The 24009-nt window shown below is 52.2% G+C and overlaps 3 protein-coding genes across 9 annotated transcripts in view; 2 read left to right on the top strand and 1 right to left on the bottom strand.

Annotated features, from left to right (window-relative positions):
* Nucleotides 1–4227, top strand: part of LOC136582744 (adhesion G-protein coupled receptor G1-like) — a 42956-nt gene extending 38729 nt beyond the window's left edge. For 3 of the 5 annotated variants that reach the window (XM_066583977.1, XM_066583976.1, XM_066583978.1), the window contains exon 14: nucleotides 1813–4227. In XM_066583977.1, coding sequence (XP_066440074.1) covers nucleotides 1813–1958 — 146 coding nt within the window. In that variant the 3' untranslated portion in view covers nucleotides 1959–4227. The remainder of the gene's footprint in view (nucleotides 1–1812) is intronic. The other 2 variants (XR_010787211.1, XR_010787210.1) reach the window with 2 other exon arrangements.
* Nucleotides 4228–8390: 4163 nt separating this feature from the next.
* LOC136582904 (uromodulin-like) lies at nucleotides 8391–15000 on the bottom strand. Its single transcript, XM_066584205.1, has 9 exons — nucleotides 14848–15000; nucleotides 10991–11069; nucleotides 10709–10900; nucleotides 10432–10628; nucleotides 9834–10003; nucleotides 9514–9756; nucleotides 9273–9426; nucleotides 9062–9176; nucleotides 8391–8550 (listed from the first exon to the last, which is right to left on the bottom strand). Exons 1-9 carry the CDS (start codon nucleotides 14857–14859, stop codon nucleotides 8408–8410), a joined length of 1305 nt encoding a protein of 434 aa, XP_066440302.1. The 5' UTR covers nucleotides 14860–15000; the 3' UTR covers nucleotides 8391–8407.
* DRC7 (dynein regulatory complex subunit 7) overlaps nucleotides 14936–24009 on the top strand; it is a 25937-nt gene continuing 16863 nt past the window's right edge. Inside the window, exons 1-5 of one of the 3 annotated variants that reach the window (XM_066584203.1) lie at nucleotides 14936–15062; nucleotides 16475–16601; nucleotides 16671–16845; nucleotides 20254–20379; nucleotides 20540–20734. In XM_066584203.1, coding sequence (XP_066440300.1) covers nucleotides 16480–16601; nucleotides 16671–16845; nucleotides 20254–20379; nucleotides 20540–20734 — 618 coding nt within the window. In that variant the 5' untranslated portion in view covers nucleotides 14936–15062; nucleotides 16475–16479. The remainder of the gene's footprint in view (nucleotides 15063–16474; nucleotides 16602–16670; nucleotides 16846–20253; nucleotides 20380–20539; nucleotides 20735–24009) is intronic. The other 2 variants (XM_066584204.1, XM_066584201.1) reach the window with 2 other exon arrangements.

The following is a 24009-nucleotide window of genomic DNA, read 5'->3' as shown; positions in this document are numbered from 1 at the left end:
TATATATTATACTGGGGTAACATGTAAGCTGCGCTGTGATTGGTTGTTATATATTATACTGCTGAGGTAACATGAAAGCTGTGCTGTGATTGGTTGTTATATATTATACTGAGGTAACATGAAAGCTGCGCTGTGATTGGTTGTTATATATTATACTGAGGTAACATGAAAGCTGCGCTGTGATTGGTTGTTATATATTATACTGCTGAGGTAACATGAAAGCTGTGCTGTGATTGGTTGTTATATATTATACTGGGGTAACATGAAAGCTGCGCTGTGATTGGTTGTTATATATTATACTGAGGTAAGATGAAAGCTGCGCTGTGATTGGTTGTTATATATTATACTGAGGTAACATGAAAGCTGTGCTGTGATTGGTTGTTATATATTATACTGAGGTAACATGAAAGCTGTGCTGTGATTGGTTGTTATATATTATACTGAGGTAAGATGAAAGCTGTGCTGTGATTGGTTGTTATATATTATACTGAGGTAAGATGAAAGCTGCGCTGTGATTGGTTGTTATATATTATACTGCCGAGGTAACATGAAAGCTGCGCTGTGATTGGTTGTTATATATTATACTGAGGTAAGATGAAAGCTGCGCTGTGATTGGTTGTTATATATTATACTGAGGTAAGATGAAAGCTGTGCTGTGATTGGTTGTTATATATTATACTGAGGTAAGATTAAAGCTGCGCTGTGATTGGTTGCTCGGGGCAACAAAGACAGATGTTTTAGACAGTTTTATGTGTTGCCTGGCTAATTTGTCATGGCCCACCATGTAGAAGGCTGGACCATAGTATAATCTATACCTGCCATAGGCAGGCCTACACGTTCTCCAGTAGGCCCCAGCCTGGACCAGAGCCATAAAGGAAAAGACCCCCCATATGTACTATATATAGCTATAGGTGATAACAGCTCCAGGCTCTCCGTATATTCTGTATATGTCAATAAGTGACATCAGCTCTGGGCTTTCCCATACATAGTGTTTATTTCTATAGCTGATGCCAGCTTCATGCACGCCTATATATATAGTGTATGTATCTATGGGGGATATCAGTGCCTGGGACCCCCCATATGGGCTGTATATATCTATAGGTGATGCCAGCTGCATGTATCCCCCATATATACTGTATATGTATACAGGTTATGCCAGCTCCAGGCTCCCCATATATTCTCTATATATCTATATGTGATGCCAGCTCCAGGTGCCCCCATATATACCGTGTATATATATATATATATAATCTCTAGCTATTGACAGCTTCATCCACCTTCATATACAATAAATATATATAGGTGATACCAGCTCTAGACTGTATATATCTATAATGCCAAGTCTAGGCTCTGTTTATTATGAATGTAAATATCTAACGCCAGCTCCAGTTGTCCCCATATATACTGTATATATTTATTGGTGATGCCAGCCCTAAGCGCCCTACATATACTGTATATGTTAATAAGTGACAGCAGCTCTGGGCGCATATATATATATATATATATATATATATATATATATACATACACACACACTGTATATTTCTATGGGTGATATCCGCTCCAGGTTACTCCATATATATTGTATATATCTATAGGTGATGCTAGCTCAAGGCTTCCCGTATGTACTGTATATATCTATGATGTCAGCTCTAGACTACTCATATACACTGTATATCTCTAGGTGGCAACTTCTCAGGTTGCCCATATGTACTGTATAGGTGATGCCAGCTCTAGGTTCCTCGTATGTACTGTATATATCTATAGGTGATCTCCGCTATAACGGCCGCTCTGGTGTTTCCTTCCCTCCAGGTCTCTTCATCTTTCTGTGGTATTGTACGCTGGCACAGCCTTCTGCCAGGAGCCAGTCGCACTCCTCGGATTGTTCCAGCGCCACCCCAGCATCCCCACGGACGGAGCAAAGCCTCAGCAGCGACCACAAGAAGCTCCTGGGGTGACCTGCGGGTTAGAGGGTGGCACCCCAGACGTCATGGGCACTTTACTAAGAAGGGCAGCACTGGAAAGGCCTTGCCTGCTGGTCAGGTGTGGCCCGCTAAAGATTGTAAGCTCTTAAGGACTAAATTATATCACTGCCTGGTCCTCCGACTCATCATGGAGAGAGCATGGCAACGAGCCGCGGAGTCGGGCGGATCCATCCTGTTGGTGCTTTTCACTGTTTGTGGCATTCTGAGCATTTGGGGGAAGAGTTATGAAAATGCCTAGGAGGACAGCGGTCTCCGGTGCCCCATTGTAGCCAATCACAGCGCAGCTTGCAGGCTCATTCTGCCGTTAAACGATGCGCAGTGATTGGTTGCTTAAGTTGATAGACCGTTCTCTTTCTAGACCGTTCCGTAAATCTGCCCCTTGAGGTTTTTTTTAAAATTTTTTTACTGCTGATGTAGAAATCTCCCTCTTGTGTATTATGCCTTAATTTATAGGACTCGGTCCACCCCAAAGCTCCGCCGCATAACTGCCCACATGCAGTCCAGGAGACGTCTGGTGAGATGTGGAACGTTGTGTACGTATATCTACCATGGGAGCGAGGGCGGCGGATGAGGATGTGAGGAGGGAAAGTCCAGCAGATACGGCGTATAAATAGCTGCTGGGACCGCGGCCAATGAGATCAAATCTTCCAAGTCATTGTTCTAGAACAGAAGGCTGAGCGCTCCCTTGTAACGTTAGGATATATGCTGAGCGCTCTTATATCATCCTGGTATACACTGTGCATTCACTTGTATAGGCTGAGCGCTCGCTTGTAACGTTAGGATATATGCTGAGCACTCTGTTATATCATCCTGGTATACACTGTGCATTCACTTGTATACTCATGTTATAGGCTGAGCACTCGCTTGTAATGTTAGTATATAGGTTGAACGCTCTGCTATATCATTCTGGTAAACACTGCGTTCGCTTGTAGAGCCTATGTGCTTGCTTGTATCATTAGGATATAGGCTGAGCACTCTGTTATATCATCCTCATATACACTGAGCGCTCACTTGTATCTTTAGGCTATAGGCTGAGGGCTCTTATATCATCCTGGTACACACTGTGCGTTTGCTTGTATAGGCTGAGCGCTCGCTTGTATTGTTAGGTTATATCCTGAGTGCTCTGCTACATCATCCTGGTATACACTGTGCGTTCGCTTGTATACTCAAGGTATAGGCTTAGCGCTCGCTTGTAATGTTAGGATATAGGTTGAGCGCTCTGCTATATCATCCTGGTATACACTGCGTTCGCTTGTACTGGCTGAGCGCCCGCTTGTAAAGTTAGGATACCAGCTGAGCGCTGTTATATCATCCTGGTATACACTGTGCACTCGCTTGTATAAAGAAAAAAAGGTTTGGTACGGTGTTAGCCAGTAGAGCAAAGTGTGATTGTTCTCAGAGCGAGAAACCAAGTCCTCTTGTAGATATGATACCTTTTAATGGCCAACAAAAATGCATGATGTTACAGCGAGCTTTCGGGGATATCTTGCCTCCCTTCATCAGGCTAATGAATGAAACTACTTTGGATGGCACATAATTATAACATACAGATGCAGAGGGGAGGAGAACACATTCCTCTTGATCTAAATACATGTTCACACACAGAAATTTGGCGCTGTTTTGCACTCAAAACTTAAAACAAACGGGGCTGAGACATACATCATAAATCAGTCCACTGAGCTCATCTGAGATATCCCTGAAAGCTCACTGTAACATCATGCATTTTTGTTGGCCATTAAAAGGTATCATGTCTACAAGATTACTTGGTTTCTCGCTTGTTTACTCACGGTTTAGGCTGAGCGCTGGCTTGTAAAGTTAGGATACCGGCTGAGTGCTGTTATATTATCCTCATATACAATATGCGCTCGCTTGCATACTCACGGTGTAGGCTGAGCGCTCGCTTGCATACTCACGGTGTAGGCTGAGCGCTTGCTTGCATACTCACGGTGTAGGCTGAGCGCTCGCTTGCATACTCACGGTGTAGGCTGAGCGCTCGCTTCTATTGTTAGGTTACAGGGTGCACGCTCACCGATGTGATTGAGGCGTGGGCTGCGCTCTTAATATTATCACGGTATAGGCTCGAATTGGCTTTCGTCATTACATGCTCTCTGACATGACTGCGCCGGCATCACACTGTATATAATTAACCCCTGGTGTACACACTGGAGCACTTCCTGCGCTGGCAGCTGTATATGTTGTTCTGTACATGGATCTTATGTATATAAAGTTCACCTATCTGACATCTCCCTGTCTTGTGGTCTGTAGGCAGCACAGAATGGGTTAATTCACCAGAGCAGATAATTATAGGGAGCGAACCAGAGCTGCGGTGTATGTACAGGTGCGGCCCTACTTACGGATGAGACGGAGCGGTTAATAGGGCGACTCCCCCTCTGCAGCTGTCTCAGCGCTGCATTACTGGAGCGCGGCACAAGATGTCAGTCCTGTACTGCTGCATTACAGAGCTGCAGGATAAGGCGCTGCTGAAGACCACAACGAGCCGCGCTTATTACCCTCAACACCTGAGTTTGCGGATTCATAAGCCACATCCAAGATGGTGGTCCCACTGAGAACTGGGAGTTAAATGTTTTTTAAAAGCACAGAAACGACTGTCGGCCCGCGAATAACTGACAATTTATTAAAAACTCTGAAATTCCCCCCAAGTGCGGCGCCAGCATCATTGCTGCAAAATCCGCCATTTCGAATACGTGTGGGCGGTGCTGCAACATTTAGATGTTCCTACAGGGGGCGCCAGGCACGTTTCAACATGGCCGGGTGAGACGGGTCTTACCCCAGTGCATTGCCGGACGCCATCCGCTGACTGCAGCAACCTTCGCTATGACTAATGGCGTAAAGGGGCCAAAGAGGACCTTTCACCCGGGATGGAATTAGTCCGCGCGGACATTTCTGCGTCGCAATGTTATCCCTATTCGGCACCTGCTAAAATCCTTTTGAAAATCCGCAAGTCTTTATTTTAAGACCGCCAGATTAAATTCCTCAGCGGAAAAGCCTTCTCCTGCCGAATTACGGACGGCGGGTGGAATTGTTATTGCGGATTTCTAACCTACAGAAGATGGAATACCACAATTAAAGTCTGCGTAAAAAAAAATGCAAGAAATTCCGCCAAATGCATTCCGCAATAACAAACCACACTAATTGACTAAGGGTGGACACCCACTGGCGATATTTTCTTTCTTGCGCTGCGAGAGCTAGTGAAAACTCTCGCCTCGCAGCGCAAGAAAAACGCCGAGATACAACCGGCCTATCGCCAGTGTTTTCCATGGGGCCAGCGGCAGCAGCACTAGCCCCATTGAAAACATAGGGAGAATAGCACGGACTTCTGCTATGAATGAATAGCTAAGGGCTATCTGTCATTGGCTGAGCGCTCAAGCCAATAGCTAAGCACTAGCTGCTATTGGCTGAGCCCTCAGCCAATCAGCATAGCCCTTTCAGGAGGCAGGGATTTTTAAATCTCTGCCTGCTGAAAGTGCTGGACAGCAGTGCCGGGGAGCCAGCCGGAGGACGTGTCTGAGCGGCGGAGAGGTGAGTAATTTTTTAAAAAATTTTTTGCCACTTATTGATGATTATCGGGGAAGGGCTTATATTTCAAGCCCTTCCCCGATAATCATACTGCGGGGCTTGCCAGAAAGCACTGCTTTCAATAGGATCGGCAGCAGTGCCGATCCAATTGAAAGCAATGAGATAGCGTGCCGCGGACTTCTGCCACAGCTGTGATAGAGGATTTCTTCATCCCCGCAGGGATGAAGGAAACTCTTGTCACAGCTGTGGCAGAAGCCCACGGTATTTTCCATTTCTTTTCAATGGGGCTAGCACTGCTGCCGCCGGCCCCATTGAAGAGACTGGTGATATTCCGGGTGATGCAGTTTTTTTCCTCGCACTGCGCTGCGAGACTTTTCCTTTACTCTCGCAGCGCAGTGGAGAAAAAACCGCCAGTGGGTGTCAGCCCTAAATCTACATCTGGGCTGCATCCTGCTGACAATCCCATCCCGTGTGAAAGATCCCAAAAACGCAAAAGCGTCCGGACTGAAGAAACTGCTGAACAGGTGTGGCAGGAAAACCTACGCCGCGACTAACGGCTCCACCAATCTCAGAGAGAGGGGGGGGGGGGGGGGGTGAACAACCGCTGGCCCCAAAATACAAAGGGATGCATATGCAGCGTGATTTTACTTCATGGACAAGTCCATCCCCCTTCTAGTCGCATTTCGTTGTGGATTTGGCCGGGGTGAAGTGAATATTTGGGACCTAAAACTAAGATGGAAGACAGAGAAGCCGATCCTGAAAACGTCTGGGGTACAGAAGTCGCGTCGGGAACCTGACTGAACCCTGTGATAATTTGTGCCATTTCCTGTCTTAAGTAATAAATCTGTGGGAACGTTGCTGGCCACACCCCTCCAATTAACCCCACCCCCTTTTCAAAATTGCCAAGAAAAGTTAAAAATTTTAGTGCCAAAGTTGTGCCACTCCTTACGACTTGTGTTAAAATACCAGAAGATTTCCACCCCTGAAGTCTATGAGAAAGCCGAAATGTTTCCTTTCAATGGGCAAGGGGGGGGGGGGGAGGGTGTAAGCCGCCTCTAGCCCCCTCCCTTAGTGGCAGATACTTCTTTCTGATGCATTTGGTCATGTTTAGGTAGTGAAAGGGTTAAAGGGGGTCATCCGTTTCCTTAAAGTTAAGAACTGAAAACTGCCTCTAGGGGGCAGTGATGTAGGCAACAGGGCGAGGCTATAACCTATATACTAGATCTGGCTTCAGACAATGCCAAGCCAGAGCGGTCATATAGGAGACGGCTGACAGCCCCACAACGATGAGACAGCTGTAATAGGCGAGACCGCCACCACTCACCATTCTGAAGAGTTTGTAGCCGGAGGGCGCTGTTGGGGTGATTTGCTATTGTCAGATGTTTGTCACATGGGGCATCCAGGAGCCCTTCTGTGCTGCGCAACAAATCCATCCTACTACTGGAGCCTACAGAGACGTGAACACCCTCAGGGGCCGATCTAGACTCCTCATTCCAGCCCATCACTTCTGTCTCTACCAGAAAGTCCTCACACCCTCATTTTGCTATATGGTGGTCTTATGTTCCCCTCATCCTGCACTCCGTACCCGATAAAGACTGTAACAGAAGGGGCATTTAAAAACAAACTCCCATTCTGCAGTGCCATAAGTATTCACACCCCTGTACTTAGTATTAGGCAGAGCCCCTTTGGCAGTGAATCCAGTCTTCTTGGGGATGATGCCACAAGGTTTGCACCCCTGGATTTGGGGGGGGGGGGGGGTTCTGTCAGCTTAGATGGGGGCCATTTGTGGACAGCCATGGTCAGGTCTCTCCAGAGATGTCCCATTGGGTTCTGGGCTCTGGCCGGGCCACTCAAGGACATTCACAAGTTGTCCCCACTCCTGGATGGTCTTGTTGGAAGGTAACCCTTCTGCCCGGTCTGAGGTCCCTTGCGCTCTGGATCAGGTTGTCATTATCTCTGTACTTTGCTCCATACAGCTTTCCATCCCCCCTGGCCGGTCTCCCCTTCCCCAGCATGATGCTCCACCACCAACCTCCACTGTAGTGATGGCATTGGGCAGGAGATGAGCGGCGCCTGGTTTCCATCCACCCTGACCAGTCTCCCCTTCCCCAGCATGATGCTCCACCACCAACCTCCACTGTAGGGATGGTATTGGGCAGGAGATGAGCAGTGCCTGGTTTCCATCCCCCCTGACCAGTCTCCCCTTCCCCAGCATGATGCTCCACCACCAACCTCCACTGTAGGGATGGTATTGGGCAGGAGATGAGCGGCGCCTGGTTTCCATCCACCCTGACCAGTCTCCCCTCCCACAGCATGATGCTCCACCACTAGGCCCTTCTCCCCCTTAGTTTGGGGGGTGGGGGTGTGGCTCTAGGAAAATTCCTGGTTATTCTTCCATGCAAGTGTTATGGGGGCCGCTGGGCTCTTGGGGGACTTTCAGGGCAGTAGAAACGTTTTTGTAGCTTCTCCAGATCGGAGCCTCCACCCAATCCTGTCTGAGCTCTGCAGGCAGTTGTCCTCCCCATAGCTTGGTTTTGGCTCTGACAGGTGGGGGAGGCCTTATATCCAAACAACTGGTGACTCCACTCAAGGTGTGGAAACATCTCAAAAGATGATCAAGTGAAATGGCCGCTCCCAGAGCTGAATGTCAAGTAGAGGTTTAACATTTTGTTTTCAATGTCATTATGGGGCATCGAGTGCAGAATGAGGGTTTTTTCCCCTAATTTACATAAGGCCACAACAAAGTAAAAAAAATGGAAAGGGCTGAAGACATTTGGGGCCCTCTGTATATCCCTATACCCATCACAGGGGGGTAGAAGCTGAGGGCCAGCAGTGGCCCCTCCAGGACACAAGAGGCAGACACGACAGTAGGTTCAAGTATTTATTTAGAGCATCTGCTCCACGCCGGCCGGATCGGTGCGTTTCTGCACTCCCATTTTCTTTACAGCTTTTGCAAAGCCAACAGAACTGAGGATGAGGAGAACAATCCCTGCGGTGACGGATCCTGCGAGGACGAGCTGGCCGAGCCCTGTACGGAAGAGAAGCCGGAGGTTAGGACCTGCAAGTCAACATCTACCGCTCACGTTAAGGCAAAGCCATGCAAGCGGACCGTGACAGCGTCCGCCATAAATATATACTCCAAATGTAACACCAGCAGTGCAGGATGAGGGGCACAGGGGGTACCACATGCCACCCCGAAAAAGCTACTGAGGTAACTTTTTGGGTAAGTGTCTGGGTGGCAGGACCGTTCATCATGGCCCCAGGGGGAGGAGCTAGTGTAACATGCTACCCACCTACCCCGCTGTCACTTTGGAGGTAGTTATCACTGAGGTAGGTTCCAGTGACCATAACCCCCTTCCTAAATGGTTACATGTTATGTTGCATAGACGTGCAACCTGCCCCACAGAGCCGTTCAGAGGGGCCAAGACCAGTTCTAGACCAGACCATAAAATGTGGTCCAGAAGATGCTGTCCACAGACCACAAAGTCCCTCTCTAGCCGAGAAGCCCCTGATATTCCACCATTCAGGACATAACGTACCCGACTCCGGTTCGGCTACGCTGCTCCGGACACGTCCAGCCAGCTGGATGGGGCCACAAGACACCACCTTCCTATACGGATCACTCAGCTCCCTCCTCTGCCGTCCATGCCTGGGCTGCAGGGGACACAAAACGTGTCGGACCACTACAGCTGGTGTAGTGCAGGAGGTGATGTCCCCTGCTTAATGCCATCACAGAGCAGAAGCACTTACCTGCTGCTGGCAATGTGTGGCGTTGTGTCGGCAAAGCCAGATGCGGCAGTGCAGGTAAACCTGATTGTGTTGGACGAAGCGGAACATCTGAAGGGAGAAGCGGCTCATGGACTGGTTTTCGGCATCGATGTCAATGGTGGAGTCATTAGCAACCCTATAAAACAAGATGAGCGAACAGTAAAGCCCCGGCGCCCGCAGAGTCACCAGTTCCATATAGGAGGGGGGAGGTGGTGATGCTCACCCATCTGTGATGAGGAGATGGCGGTCGGTGCTGCCATGCTCAGCCCTGGGGGTCGCCCAGCATTCCTCCAGCCGCAGGGTGAAGTAGTCCTGTGGGCCGTGACCATGGATCTGCAGCTGGACATACAAACGACGATTCAGCGGGATGACGAGGGGGTGAGTGTGCGGCTCCAGGTACTCCGCCGTGGGGTGCAGAGTCATCGTGACATTGAACTTTCCTTCCTTCACCATGAAAGTCACCAACCTGAACAGAAAGACAAGATATGGCAGTGGTCAGACACCCATCCATGAGTCCAGGCGATGTGTCAGCACGCTACTTACGCAGCCGTAGTGACCAGCGGGAACGGCAACGAGATAACCCGGTCATAGAAATATATGCAGGAGAAGCCGATATGGATGTCAGAGGACCTGGATATCATGGAGCCGGAGACCTCCGCCCTATCCACGGCTGTGCTGACCTCATTTGTGTAGATAAGATGGCTGCCATTCACCTAGGAAGACACATAACATTCATTCTTCACAGCAGCTGTAAAGTGAGAGGTTACAGCTCAGCACTCCACTTAGTGGCCAATCTTAAAACTGCTATTCAAACAAATTTGACAAAAAAAAAAAAACAAGTGAAACCATCAGGATGAGCGTGACAGCGATTGTCTGAGGTGGTGGATTTAGAATGTGCCCCTCCTTGGCATGATTGGCATCAGACGGACACTCTTATCCCTTGATTCTTTCCACACAACCCCCTGCTCATAAGCTGCGCCCCAGCCTTAATGGCACCCCTAATTGCCAACTCTACCTATCCCTCATTTTGCCCAAAGCAAGTCGTACTCAACACCCAAAACCCTGCAAGACAATCAGTTGTCACTCATCTGCTGCCTAAAGCTGGCAGTACCCTCTAGGGTGACGACTGAGGGGCACTTACCTGGACCACGGTGCCGCACAGAGTATGGTTCTCAGGGGTCAACGTGATAGACACGTACAGCTCAGACGTGTTCAGCAGCTTACACGCCGGGTTGGATGTATGCAGCGCAGAGGAGTCCATGTTGAGCTCGCGGAGCGCACTCTTCAGGACTTGGAAGGTCATCCTGTCAGGATCACAGCTCAGCTGCAGATGGAGATCTGAATACAAGGAGATGCCATCAGAACACCCCCTGTAGGACATGGCACCCCCCTCACTGGTCACCTCCATGCTCCTATACCTTGGCACACGTCACCCACAAAGCCGGCATTACACAGGCAGTGAGGTTGTCCATTGAGCAGGTGGCACCTCCCTCCATTCTCACACACGTTGGTGGGACACGCAGCACCTGGCGTGGCATCGGGCATGGCGCTCGGCTCGTGGAGCCACGGGTAAGGATACAAGCTACGCACGCTGCCATTTAGATTGCCTTCTGATGAAGGGGAGAGAAAAAAAATGGGGATTAACAGAACGAGTAGAAGAAAGCAGCCGCCAGCGGTGGGTATAGGCACTGCCATCTCACCATCATCCGGCTGTGCACTGACCACAGTCATCAGCCGCAACACTGCGACAAACCACCAGCGAGTACACAGAGACGCCATCTACACGAGAGAAAGATGATCAGCAACTAAAGCCCCAGACATGTCATCAGGGGAGGCAACTATAGCGGGGATGGGGTGGAGAGGCAACATATAGAGGGTAACTATAGTGTGGGGCGACGTATAGGAGGCAACTACAGCGGGGGGAGGGGGGAGAGGCGACGTATAGGAGGCAACTACAGCGGGGGGAGGGGGGAGAGGCGACGTATAGGAGGCAACTACAGCGGGAGGAGGGGGAGAGGCGACGTATAGACGGTAACTATAGTATAGGGGCGAAGTATAGGAGGCAACTATAGCGGGGATGGGGGGGGATGGGGTGGAGAGGCAACATATAGACGGTAACTATAGTGTGGGGCGACGTATAGGAGGCAACTACAGCAGAGGGGGAGGAGGGGGAGAGGCGACGTATAGGAGGCAACTACAGCGGGGGGAGGGGGGAGAGGCGACGTATAGGAGGCAACTACAGCGGGGGGAGGGGGGAGAGGCGACGTATAGGAGGCAACTACAGCGGGGGGAGGGGGGAGAGGCGACGTATAGGAGGCAACTACAGCGGGAGGAGGGGGAGAGGCGACGTATAGGAGGCAACTACAGCGGGGGGAGGGGGAGAGGCGACGTATAGGAGGCAACTACAGCGGGGGGAGGGGGAGAGGCGACGTATAGTAGGCAATTACAGCGGGGGGAGGAGAGAGGCGACGTATAGGAGGCAACTACAGCAGAGGGGGAGGAGAGAGGCGACGTATAGGAGGCAACTACAGCAGAGGGGGAGGAGAGAGGCGACGTATAGGAGGCAACTACAGCGGGGGGGGGGAGGAGAGAGGCGACGTATAGGAGGCAACTACAGCGGGGGGGGGAGGAGAGAGGCGACGTATAGGAGGCAACTACAGCGGGGGGAGGAGAGAGGCGACGTATAGGAGGCAACTACAGCGGGGGGAGGAGAGAGGCGACGTATAGGAGGCAACTACAGCGGAGGGAGGGGGGAGAGGCGACGTATAGGAGGCAACTACAGCGGGGGGAGGGGGGAGAGGCGACCTATAGGAGGCAACTACAGCGGGGGGAGGGGGGAGAGGCGACCTATAGGAGGCAACTACAGCGGGGGGAGGGGGGAGAGGCGACGTATAGGAGGCAACTACAGCGGGGGGAGGGGGGAGAGGCGACGTATAGGAGGCAACTACAGCGGGGGAGGGGGAGAGGCGACGTATAGGAGGCAACTACAGCGGGGGAGGGGGAGAGGCGACGTATAGGAGGCAACTACAGCGGGAGGAGGGGGAGAGGCGAAGTATAGGAGGCAACTACAGCGGGGGGAGGGGGGAGAGGCGACCTATAGGAGGCAACTACAGCGGGGGGAGAGGCGACCTATAGGAGGCAACTACAGCGGGGGGAGGGGGGAGAGGCGACGTATAGGAGGCAACTACAGCGGGGGAGGGGGAGAGGCGACGTATAGGAGGCAACTACAGCGGGGGAGGGGGAGAGGCGACGTATAGGAGGCAACTACAGCGGGAGGAGGGGGAGAGGCGAAGTATAGGAGGCAACTACAGCGGGAGGAGGGGGAGAGGCGAAGTATAGGAGGCAACTACAGCGGGGGGAGGGGGGAGAGGCGACGTATAGGAGGCAACTACAGCGGGGGAGGGGGAGAGGCGACGTATAGGAGGCAACTACAGCGGGGGAGGGGGAGAGGCGACGTATAGGAGGCAACTACAGCTGGAGGAGGGGGAGAGGCGAAGTATAGGAGGCAACTACAGCGGGGGGAGGGGGGAGAGGCGACCTATAGGAGGCAACTACAGCGGGGGGAGAGGCGACCTATAGGAGGCAACTACAGCGGGGGGAGGGGGGAGAGGCGACGTATAGGAGGCAACTACAGCGGGGGAGGGGGAGAGGCGACGTATAGGAGGCAACTACAGCGGGGGAGGGGGAGAGGCGACGTATAGGAGGCAACTACAGCGGGGGAGGGGGAGAGGCGACGTATAGGAGGCAACTACAGCGGGGGAGGGGGAGAGGCGACGTATAGGAGGCAACTACAGCGGGAGGAGGGGGAGAGGCGAAGTATAGGAGGCAACTACAGCGGGAGGAGGGGGAGAGGCGAAGTATAGGAGGCAACTACAGCGGGAGGAGGGGGAGAGGCGACGTATAGGAGGCAACTACAGCGGGAGGAGGGGGAGAGGCGACGTATAGGAGGCAACTACAGCGGGAGGAGGGGGGAGAGGCAACGTATAGGAGGCAACTACAGCGGGAGGAGGGGGAGAGGCGAAGTATAGGAGGCAACTACAGCGGGAGGAGGGGGAGAGGCGACGTATAGGAGGCAACTACAGCGGAGGGGTAGGAGGGAGGAACGACATATGGGAGGCAACTATAGCAGAGGAGGGGCGATGTATAGGAGGCAACTATAGCGAAGGAGGGGGGGCGACGTATAGGAGGCAACTACAGCGGGAGGAGGGGGAGAGGCGACGTATAGGAGGCAACTACAGCGGGAGGAGGGGGAGAGGCGACGTATAGGAGGCAACTACAGCGGAGGGGTAGGAGGGAGGAACGACATATGGGAGGCAACTATAGCGGAGGGTAGGAGGGAAAGAGGCGACATATAGGAGGCAACTACAGTGGAGGGGGAGGAACGACATATGGGAGGCAACTACAGCGGAGGAGGGGCGATGTATAGGAGGCAACTATAGCGGAGGAGGGGGGGGGCGACGTATTGGGGCAACTACAGCGGAGGAGAGGGCAACGTATAGGAGGCAACCACAGCGGGGGGGGGGGGAGGAGAGAGAGGCGACGTATAGGAGGCAACTACAGCGGGAGGAGGGGCGAGAGGCGACGTATAGGAGGCAACTACAGCGGGAGGAGGGGCAAGAGGCGACGTATAGGAAGCAACTACAGCGGGAGGAGGGGCGAGAGGCGACGTATAGGAGGCAACTACAGCGGGAGGAGGGGCGAGAGGCGACGTATAGGAGGCAACTACAGCGGGAGGAGGGGCGAGAGGCGACGTATAGGAGGCAACTACAGCAGGAGGAGGGGCGAGAGGCGACGTATAGGAGGCAACTACAGCGGGGGGGTAGGAGGGAGGAACGACATATGGGAGGCAACTATAGCAGAGGGTAGGAGGGAAAGAGGCGACGTATAGGAGGCAACTACAGTGTAGGGGGAGGAACGACATATAGAAGGCAACTATAGCGGAGGAGGGGGGGGGGGCGACGTATTGGGGCAACTACAGCAGAGGAGAGGGCAACGTATAGGAGGCAACCACAGAGAAGGGGGGGGGGAGGGGACATGTAGGAGGCAACTACAGCGGGGGGGGGGGGGGGGGGGAGGGGACATGTAGGAGGCAACTACAGCGGAGGGGGGGGGAGGGGACATGTAGGAGGCAACTACAGCGGAGGGGGGGTGATGTATAGGCGGTACAAATGTGTATATAGTATAAAGAGATGTTGCATAGCAAGTGTATATGTGGTTTGAGGAGGCAACATATAGGAGTTAATGTATATAGTGTGGATAGGAGGCATATATGGTTTGGGGACATGACATAGGAGGTATATAGTGAGGGAAGGTGACATAGCAGGTGGTATAGTGTAGGAGGTGTATAAAGTGTTGGAAGTTGAGACACGAGGGGTATATAGTGTGGCAAGGATGTATAGAAGGTGAAGAAGTGTATATAGTGTGGAGAGGCTAGGCATGAGGGGTATATAGTTCGGAGGAGATGTATACAGCGTGGGGGCAAAGAGTTGTTTATAGTGTAGGGAGGGGATGTATAGGAGGCATAGAGGTGTTCCCTGTGTGAGCAGCTGATACACACCACATATATCATCCACCATGTGACCTCTCGGCTCCGCAGCCCCCTCCCTGCCCCCCTATAAGTAGCTACAGTCAATCATCAAGTTAACCGTTTCCTGCCCACTCCTCCCATCAATGCGCCACGCTACAGCATACTCGGACTACATCTCCCAGAAGCCTCTGCTCCAGTTTCCGGTTGTGTTGCCGAGCAACCAGACGCGCAGAGGAATACACCCGGTGAGAGCAGTCCTGCACCCCCCACCATACTATCACCCCCATCATCACCATAATATCCTGCACCCCCCATTCTATCACCCCCATCATCACAATAATATCCTGCACTCGCATCCTTCGTACTATTACCCCCATCATCACCATAATATCCTGCACCCTCCGACCCCCATACTATCACTCCCATCATCACCATAATATCCTGCACCCCCCCACCCTCCGTACTATCACCCCCATCATCACCATAATATCCTGCACCCTCCGACCCCCATACTATCACCCCCATCATCACCATAATATCCTGCACCCCCCCACCCTCCGTACTATCACCCCCATCATCACCATAATTACCTGCACCCCCCACCCTCCATAATATCACTCCCATCATCACCATAATTACCTGCACCCCCCACCCTCCATAATATCACTCCCATCATCACCATAATATCCTGCACCCCCCCTCCCTCCATACTATCACCCCCATCCTCACCATAGTATCCTTCACCCCCCCCGCCCTCCATACTATAACCCTATCATCACCATAATATCCTGCACCCCCCACCCTCCATACTATCACTCCCATCATCACAATAATATCCTGTACCCCCAATATTATCACCCCCATCATCCCCATAATATCCTGCACCCCCCACCCTCCATACTATCACTCCCATCATCACAATAATATCCTGCACCCCCCACCCCCCATACTATCACCCCCATCATCACCATAATATCCTGCACCCCCACCCTCCATACTTTCACTCCCATCATCACCATAATATCCTGCACCCCATACTATCACTCCCATCATCACAATAATATCCTGCACCCCCATACTATCACTCCCATCATCACAATAATATCCTGCACCCCCCCATACTATCACCCCCGTCATTACCAGAATATCCTGCACCCCCACCCTCCATACTATCACTCCCATCATCACAATAATATCCTGCACCCCCACCCTCCATACTATCACTCCCATCATCACAATAATATCCTGCACCCCCCCATACTATCACTCCCATCATCACAATAATATCCTGCACCCCCATACTATCACTCCCATCATCACAATAATATCCTGCACCCCCCATACTATCACCCCCATCATCACCAGAATATCCTGCACCCCCCCATACTATCACCCCCATCATCACCAGAATATCCTGCACCCCCACTCTCCATACTATCACCCCCATCATCACCAGAATATCCTGCACCCCCACTCTCCATACTATCACCCCCACCATCACCATAATATCCTGTACCCCCAATATTATCACCCCCATCATCACCATAATATCCTGCACCCGCATCCTTCGTACTATCACCCCCATCATCACCATAATATCATGCACCGCCCACCCCCCATACTATCACCCCCATCATCAGTTTTTTGCCCATGTTAGGTGTCATGGAGGCTCTGGAGGAGGTGGACGAGCGCGGACATGAGGAGGAAGAGGAAGTCTTGGGGGACGATGAGATGCGCCATATCCAGGAGCAGCTAGCAGTCATCGAGGTGATGGACCCCTCCAGGTGAGTAGTGCCCGGTACGGGGGTCCCGAAGACTCCACCATCATCTCATCTTCGGCCATCTTGTTTTAGAGACATAATTAACGGGGCGGCGGAGGAGAGACGACTCCCATCATCCTACAGCCAGAACTCCCCAAAGGAGCAGCTGCTGCTGAGCCTTGCCAAAAACTTCTGCCGCCAGTATGCGCACCTCTACCAGGACCGGGAGCCGCTGCTCACCGCGCCGCTCAACGAGTGCGGTGTGGAGGTGAGCGCCAGAACGGAAGGCGTGAGGTGACGGTCTGGTGTGTATGATGTAGGACGTGAGGTGACAGTCTGGTGTGTAAGATGTAGGACATGAGGTGAAAGTCTGGTGTGTATGATGTAGGACGTGAGGTGATGGTCTGGTGTGTAAGATGTAGGACGTGAGATGACGGTCTGGTGTGTAAGATGTAGGACGTGAGGTGACGGTCTGGTGTGTAAGATGTAGGACGTGAGGTGACGGTCTGGTGTGTAAGATGTAGGACGTGAGGTGACGGTCTGGTGTGTAAGATGTAGGAAGTGAGGTGACGGTCTGGTGTGTATGATGTAGAACGTGAGGTGACGGTCTGGTGTGTATGATGTAGGACGTGAGGTGACCGTCTTGTGTGTAAGATGTAGGACGTGAGGTGATGGTCTGGTGTGTAAGATGTAGGACGTGAGGTGACGGTCTGGTGTGTAAGATGTAGGACGTGAGGTGACGGTCTGGTGTGTATGATGTAGAACGTGAGGTGACGGTCTGGTGTGTAAGATGTAGGACGTCAGGTGACGGTCTGGTGTGTAAGATGTAGGACGTGAGGTGACGGTCTGGTGGGTAAGATGTAGGACGTGAGGTGACGGTCTGGTGTGTATGATGTAGGACGTGAGGTGACGGTCTGGTGTGTAAGATGTAGGACGTGAGATGACCGTCTGGTGTGTAAGATGTAGGACGTGAGATGACCGTCTGGTGTGTAAGATGTAGGACGTGAGGTGACGGTCTGGTGTGTAAGATGTAGAACGTGAGGTGACGGTCTCGTGTAAGATGTAGAACGTGAAGTGACGGTCTCGTGTAAGATGTAGGAGGTGCAGTGACAGTCTAGTGTGTAAGATGTAGGAGGTGAGGTGACAGTCTAGTGTGTAAGATGTAGGACGTGAGGTGACGGTCTCGTGTGTAAGATGTAGAACGTGAGGTGACGGTCTCGTGTAAGATGTAGGAGGTGCAGTGACAGTCTAGTGTGTAAGATGTAGGAGGTGAGGTGACAGTCTAGTGTGTAAGATGTAGGACGTGAGGTGACGGTCTCGTGTGTTAGATGTAGGAGGTGTGGTGACGGTGTCATCTGTAAAAAGTGAGGTGATGGTCTGGTGTGTAAGATGTAAAGCGTGAGGTGACGGTCTGGTGTGTAAGATGTAGGAGATGCGGTGACGGTCTGGTGTGTAAGATGTAGGACGTGAGGTGACGGTCTGGTGTGTAAGATGTAGGACGTGAGGTAACAGTCTGGTGTGTAAGATGTAGGACGTGAGGTGACGGTCTGGTGTGTAAGATGTAGGACGTGAGGTGACGGTCTGGTGTGTAAGATGTAGGACGTGAGGTGACGGTCTCGTGTGTAAGATGTAGGACGTGAGGTGACGGTCTGGTGTGTAAGATGTAGGACGTGAGATGACGGTCTGGTGTGTAAGATGTAGGACGTGAGGTGACGGTCTGGTGTGTAAGATGTAGGACGTGAGGTGACGGTCTGGTGTGTAAGATGTAGGACGTGAGATGACGGTCTGGTGTGTATGATGTAGGACGTGAGGTGACGGTCTGGTGTGTAAGATGTAGGACGTGAGGTGACGGTCTGGTGTGTAAGATGTAGGACGTGAGGTGACGGTCTGGTGTGTAAGATGTAGGACTTGAGATGACGGTCTGGTGTGTAAGATGTAGGACGTGAGGTGACGGTCTGGTGTGTAAGATGTAGGACATGGGGTGATGGTCTGGTGTGTAAGATGTAGGACGTGAGGTGACAGTCTGGTGTGTAAGATGTAGGACGTGAGGTGACGGTCTGGTGTGTAAGATGTAGGACGTGAGGTGACGGTCTGGTGTGTAAGATGTAGGACGTGAGGTGACGGTCTGGTGTGTAAGATGTAGGACGTGAGGTGACGGTCTGGTGTGTAAGATGTAGGACGTGAGGTGACGGTCTGGTGTGTAAGATGTAGGACGTGAGGTGACGGTCTGGTGTGTAAGATGTAGGACGTGAGGTGACAGTCTGGTGTGTAAGATGTAGGACGTGAGGTGACGGTCTGGTGTGTAAGATGTAGGACGTGAGGTGACGGTCTAGTGTGTAAGATGTAGGACGTGAGGTGACGGTCTGGTGTGTAAGATGTAGGACGTGAGATGACCGTCTGGTGTGTAAGATGTAGGACGTGAGATGACCGTCTGGTGTGTAAGATGTAGGACGTGAGGTGACGGTCTGGTGTGTAAGATGTAGAACGTGAGGTGACGGTCTCGTGTAAGATGTAGAACGTGAAGTGACGGTCTCGTGTAAGATGTAGGAGGTGCAGTGACAGTCTAGTGTGTAAGATGTAGGAGGTGAGGTGACAGTCTAGTGTGTAAGATGTAGGACGTGAGGTGACGGTCTCGTGTGTAAGATGTAGAACGTGAGGTGACGGTCTCGTGTAAGATGTAGGAGGTGCAGTGACAGTCTAGTGTGTAAGATGTAGGAGGTGAGGTGACAGTCTAGTGTGTAAGATGTAGGACGTGAGGTGACGGTCTCGTGTGTTAGATGTAGGAGGTGTGGTGACGGTGTCATCTGTAAAAAGTGAGGTGATGGTCTGGTGTGTAAGATGTAAAGCGTGAGGTGACGGTCTGGTGTGTAAGATGTAGGAGATGCGGTGACGGTCTGGTGTGTAAGATGTAGGACGTAGGGTGACGGTCTGGTGTGTAAGATGTAGGACGTGCGGTGACGGTCTGGTGTGTAAGATGTAGGACGTAGGGTGACGGTCTGGTGTGTAAGATGTAGGACGTGCGGTGACGGTCTGGTGTGTAAGATGTAGGACGTAGGGTGATGGTCTGGTGTGTAAGATGTAAGACATGAGGTGACATTCTCATCTGTAAGAAGTAGGACATGCAGTCATGGTCTGGTGTGTATGATGTAGGACATGAGGTGACATTCTCATCTGTAAGATGTAGGACGTGTGGTGACGATCTGGTGTGTAAGATGTAGGACGTGCAGTGACGGTCTGGTGTGTAAGATATAGGACGTGTGGTGACGGTCTGGTGTGTAAGATGTAGGATGTGCGGTGACGGTCTGGTGTGTAAGATATAGGACGTAGGGTGACGGTCTGGTGTGTAAGATGTAGGATGTGCGGTGATGGTCTGGTGTGTAAGATGTAGGACGTGCGGTGACGGTCTGGTGTGTAAGATATAGGACGTAGGGTGACGGTCTGGTGTGTAAGATGTAGGATGTGCGGTGACGGTCTGGTGTGTAAGATATAGGACGTAGGGTGACGGTCTGGTGTGTAAGATGTAGGACATGCAGTCATGGTCTGGTGTGTAAGATGTAGGACATGAGGTGACATTCTCATCTGTAAGAAGTAGGACATGCAGTGACGGTCTGGTGTGTAAGATGTAGGACGTGAGGCAACGGTCCCTCAACAAGATTGTTCTCTTTATGATTGGCAGAAGTTTGTGTGCTCCACGCTGTGCCCCACGCTTCTCCCGTACCCCGATGTCTATCACTGGGAGGGAGCCGCACAGTTTGTATCCAGCTGTTTGACAATGCAACCGCTGAAGCCTGAGTTTAAGCTGGTGAGAAACCGCCATTCATATGTGACCTCTGCTCTTCATTCATTTCTCCTCCGCCCATCATGCATCTTCATCATTCATGCATCTTCTCTCTTCATGTATCACCATCTTCCCTCCTCGCTTCTCTCATTGACCTTTCTCTCCACGGTTTTCTCGTTCGTAGCCTCGCCGTCTCTTCTCCTCGTTTTCAGTTCTGCGGAATCAGAAGGGAAACTGCTTTGATTTCAGCGTCTTGCTTTGCTCCTTGCTGCTGGGCGCCGGGTACGATGCCTACTGTGTCAGCGGCTACGCCACACAGGAAATGTGCCTTATGGATGAGACCCGGGAACCTTGTCCTCTTCTGACAACCACACAAGAGGTGAGATGGGTCCGACATGTTCTCACATATGCTAGAGAGCCCCAAGGGGACCAGTATGGAGGTGCCCCGCAACAGGCCCATATACACCACATACATATCACAGGCCCCGTACAGCCCACATGTATGTCACAGCCCCCGTACAGCCCACATGTATGTCACAGGCCCCGTACAGCCCACATGTATGTCACAGGCCCCGTACAGCCCACATGTATGTCACAGCCCCCGTACAGCCCACATGTATTTCACAGCCCCCGTACAGCCCACATGTATGTCACAGGCCCCGTACAGCCCACATGTATGTCACAGGCCCCGTACAGCCCACATGTATGTCACAGCCCCCGTACAGCCTACATGTATTTCACAGGCCCCGTACAGCCTACATGTATTTCACAAGCCCCGTACACCTACATGTATGTCACAAGCCCCGTACGCCTACATGTATGTCACAGGCCCCGTACAGCCCACATGTATGTCACAGGCCCCGTACAGCCCACATGTATGTCACAGCCCCCGTACAGCCCACATGTATGTCACAGCCCCCGTACAGCCCACATGTATGTCACAGGCCCCGTATAGCCCACATGTATTTCACAGGCCCCGTACAGCCCACATGTATGTCACAGGCCCCATATAGCCCACATGTATGTCACAGCCCCCGTACAGCCCACATGTATGTCACTGGCCCCGTACAGCCCACATGTATGTCACAGGCCACGTACAGCCCACATGTATGTCACAGGCCACGTACAGCCCACATGTATGTCACAGGTCCCGTACAGCCCACAAGTATGTCACAGGTCCCGTACAGCCCACATGTATGTCACAGGCCCCGTACAGCCCACATGTATGTCACAGGCCCCGTACAGCCCACATGTATGTCACAGGCCCCGTACAGCCCACATGTTTGTCACAGCCCCCGTATAGCCCACATGTATTTCACAGCCCCCGTACAGCCCACATGTATGTCACAGGCCCCGTACAGCCCACATGTAGGTCACAGGCCCCATACAGCCTACATGTATTTCACAGGCCCCGTACAGCCCACATGTATTTCACAGGCCCCGTACAGCCTACATGTATTTCACAGGCCCCGTACAGCCTACATGTATTTCACAAGCCCCGTACGCCTACATGTATGTCACAAGCCCCGTACGCCTACATGTATGTCACAGGCCCCGTACAGCCCACATGTATGTCACAGGCCCCGTACAGCCCACATGTATCTTACAGGCCCCGTACAGCCCACATGTATGTTACAGGCCCCGTACAGCCTACATGTATGTCACAGCCCCCGTACAGCTCACATGTATGTCACAGCCCCCGTACAGCCCACATGTATGTCACAGCCCCCGTACAGCCCACATGTATGTCACAGCCTCCGTACAGCCCACATGTATGTCACAGCCTCCGTACAGCCTACATGTATTTCACAGGCCCCGTACAGCCTACATGTATGTCACAGGCCCCGTACAGCCTGCATGTATGTCACAGGCCCCGTACAGCCTACATGTATGTCACAGGCCCCGTACAGCCTACATGTATGTCACAAGCCCCGTACAGCCTACATGTATGTCACAGGCCCCGTACAGCCTACATGTATGTCACAGGCCCCGTACAGCCCACATGCATGTCATAGGCCCCATATAGCCTACATGTATGTCACAGGCCCTGTACAGCCCACATGTATGTCTCAGACTCCATAGAGCCTGCATGCAGTTGGGTCCAGAAGTGTTTGGACGGTGACACTGCCTCTGAATTTGACACAAAGCATCAATGTTGCTATTTAGGAATTTGCGCCCTTTATTACATCGTCCTCAGTGTTCAGAGCCTCAGACTAATACGACACATACGGGGGGGTCCGGAAAGTCTTCAGACCCTTTCACTCTTTTTTATACTTTGTTATATTGTGGTCTCTTATTCTGTGTTCAGCACCCCATAATGACAAAGTGACAACAGAGCGGGAGAACTCTTTGTAATTATTATAAAAACTAAAACCTCCCCTTCAGCAGTGCCATAAGTATTCACACCCCTGGACTCAGTACTCAGGTGAAGACCCTTTGGCAGTGATTCCAGCCTCCAGTCTTCTTGGTGATGCCACAAGGTTTGCCCCCTGGATTTGGGGGTTTTCTGCCCTCCGTCAGGTTAGATGGGGGCCGTCTGTGGACAGCCATTGTCAGGTCTCTCCAGAGATGTCCCATTGGGTTCTGGACTCTGGCTGGGCCACTCAAGGACATTCACAGAGTTGTCCTTCCTCCTGGCTAGTCTTGGCTGGGGTCTTAGGGTCATTGTCTTGTTGGAAGGTGACCCTTCTGCCCAGTCTGGGGTCCCTTGCGCTCTGGATCAGGTTGTCATTATCTCTGTACTTTGGTCCATTCAGCTTTCCATCCATCCTGACCGGTCTCCCATCCCCCAGCATGATGCTCCACCACCAGCCTCCACTGTAGGGATGGTATTGGGCAGGTGATGAGCGGCGCCTGGTTTCCATATACCCTGACCAGTCTCCCCTCCCCCAGCATGATGCTCCACCACCAGGCTTCACTTTAGGGATGGTATTGGGCAGGTGATGAGCGGCGTCTGGTTTCCATTCCCCCTGACCAGTCTCCCCTCCCCCACCATGATGTTCCACCACCAGGCTTCACTGTAGGGATGGTATTGGGCAGGTGATGAGTGGCGCCTGGTTTCCATTCCCCCTGACCAGTCTACCCTCCCCCACCATGATGCTCCACCACCAGGCTTCACTTTAGGGATGGTATTGGGCAGGTGATGAGCGGCGCCTGGTTTCCATATACCCTGACCAGTCTCCCCTCCCCCAGCATGATGCTCCACCACCAGGCTTCACTTTAGGGATGGTATTGGGCAGGTGATGAGCGGCGTCTGGTTTCCATTCCCCCTGACCAGTCTCCCCTCCCCCACCATGATGTTCCACCACCAGGCTTCACTGTAGGGATGGTATTGGGCAGGTGATGAGTGGCGCCTGGTTTCCATTCCCCCTGACCAGTCTACCCTCCCCCACCATGATGCTCCACCACCAGGCTTCACTTTAGGGATGGTATTGGGCAGGTGATGAGCGGCGCCTGGTTTCCATTCCCCCTGACCAGTCTCCCCTCCCCCACCATGATGTTCCACCACCAGGCTTCACTGTAGGGATGGTATTGGGCAGGTGATGAGTGGCGCCTGGTTTCCATTCCCCCTGACCAGTCTCCCCTCCCCCACCATGATGCTCCACCACCAGGCTTCACTGTAGGGATGGTATTGGGCAGGTGATGAGCAGCGCC

This window comes from Eleutherodactylus coqui, chromosome 11 (genome assembly GCF_035609145.1).
Source record: "Eleutherodactylus coqui strain aEleCoq1 chromosome 11, aEleCoq1.hap1, whole genome shotgun sequence".
NCBI lineage: Eukaryota > Metazoa > Chordata > Amphibia > Anura > Eleutherodactylidae > Eleutherodactylus > Eleutherodactylus coqui.
Note: the sequence above shows the minus strand (reverse complement) of the source record. Positions and strands in the feature narration are given on the sequence as shown.

Excerpts from the sequence above, each read along its gene's own strand:
- LOC136582904 (XM_066584205.1), bottom strand. Across the intron at positions 10,901-10,990 it reads CAGTGCACAGCCGGATGATG|AAGGCAATCTAAATGGCAGC; the intron begins GTGAGATGGCAG and ends CCCCTTCATCAG. Across the intron at positions 10,004-10,431 it reads TGTGCGGCACCGTGGTCCAG|GTGAATGGCAGCCATCTTAT; the intron begins GTAAGTGCCCCT and ends GTGTCTTCCTAG.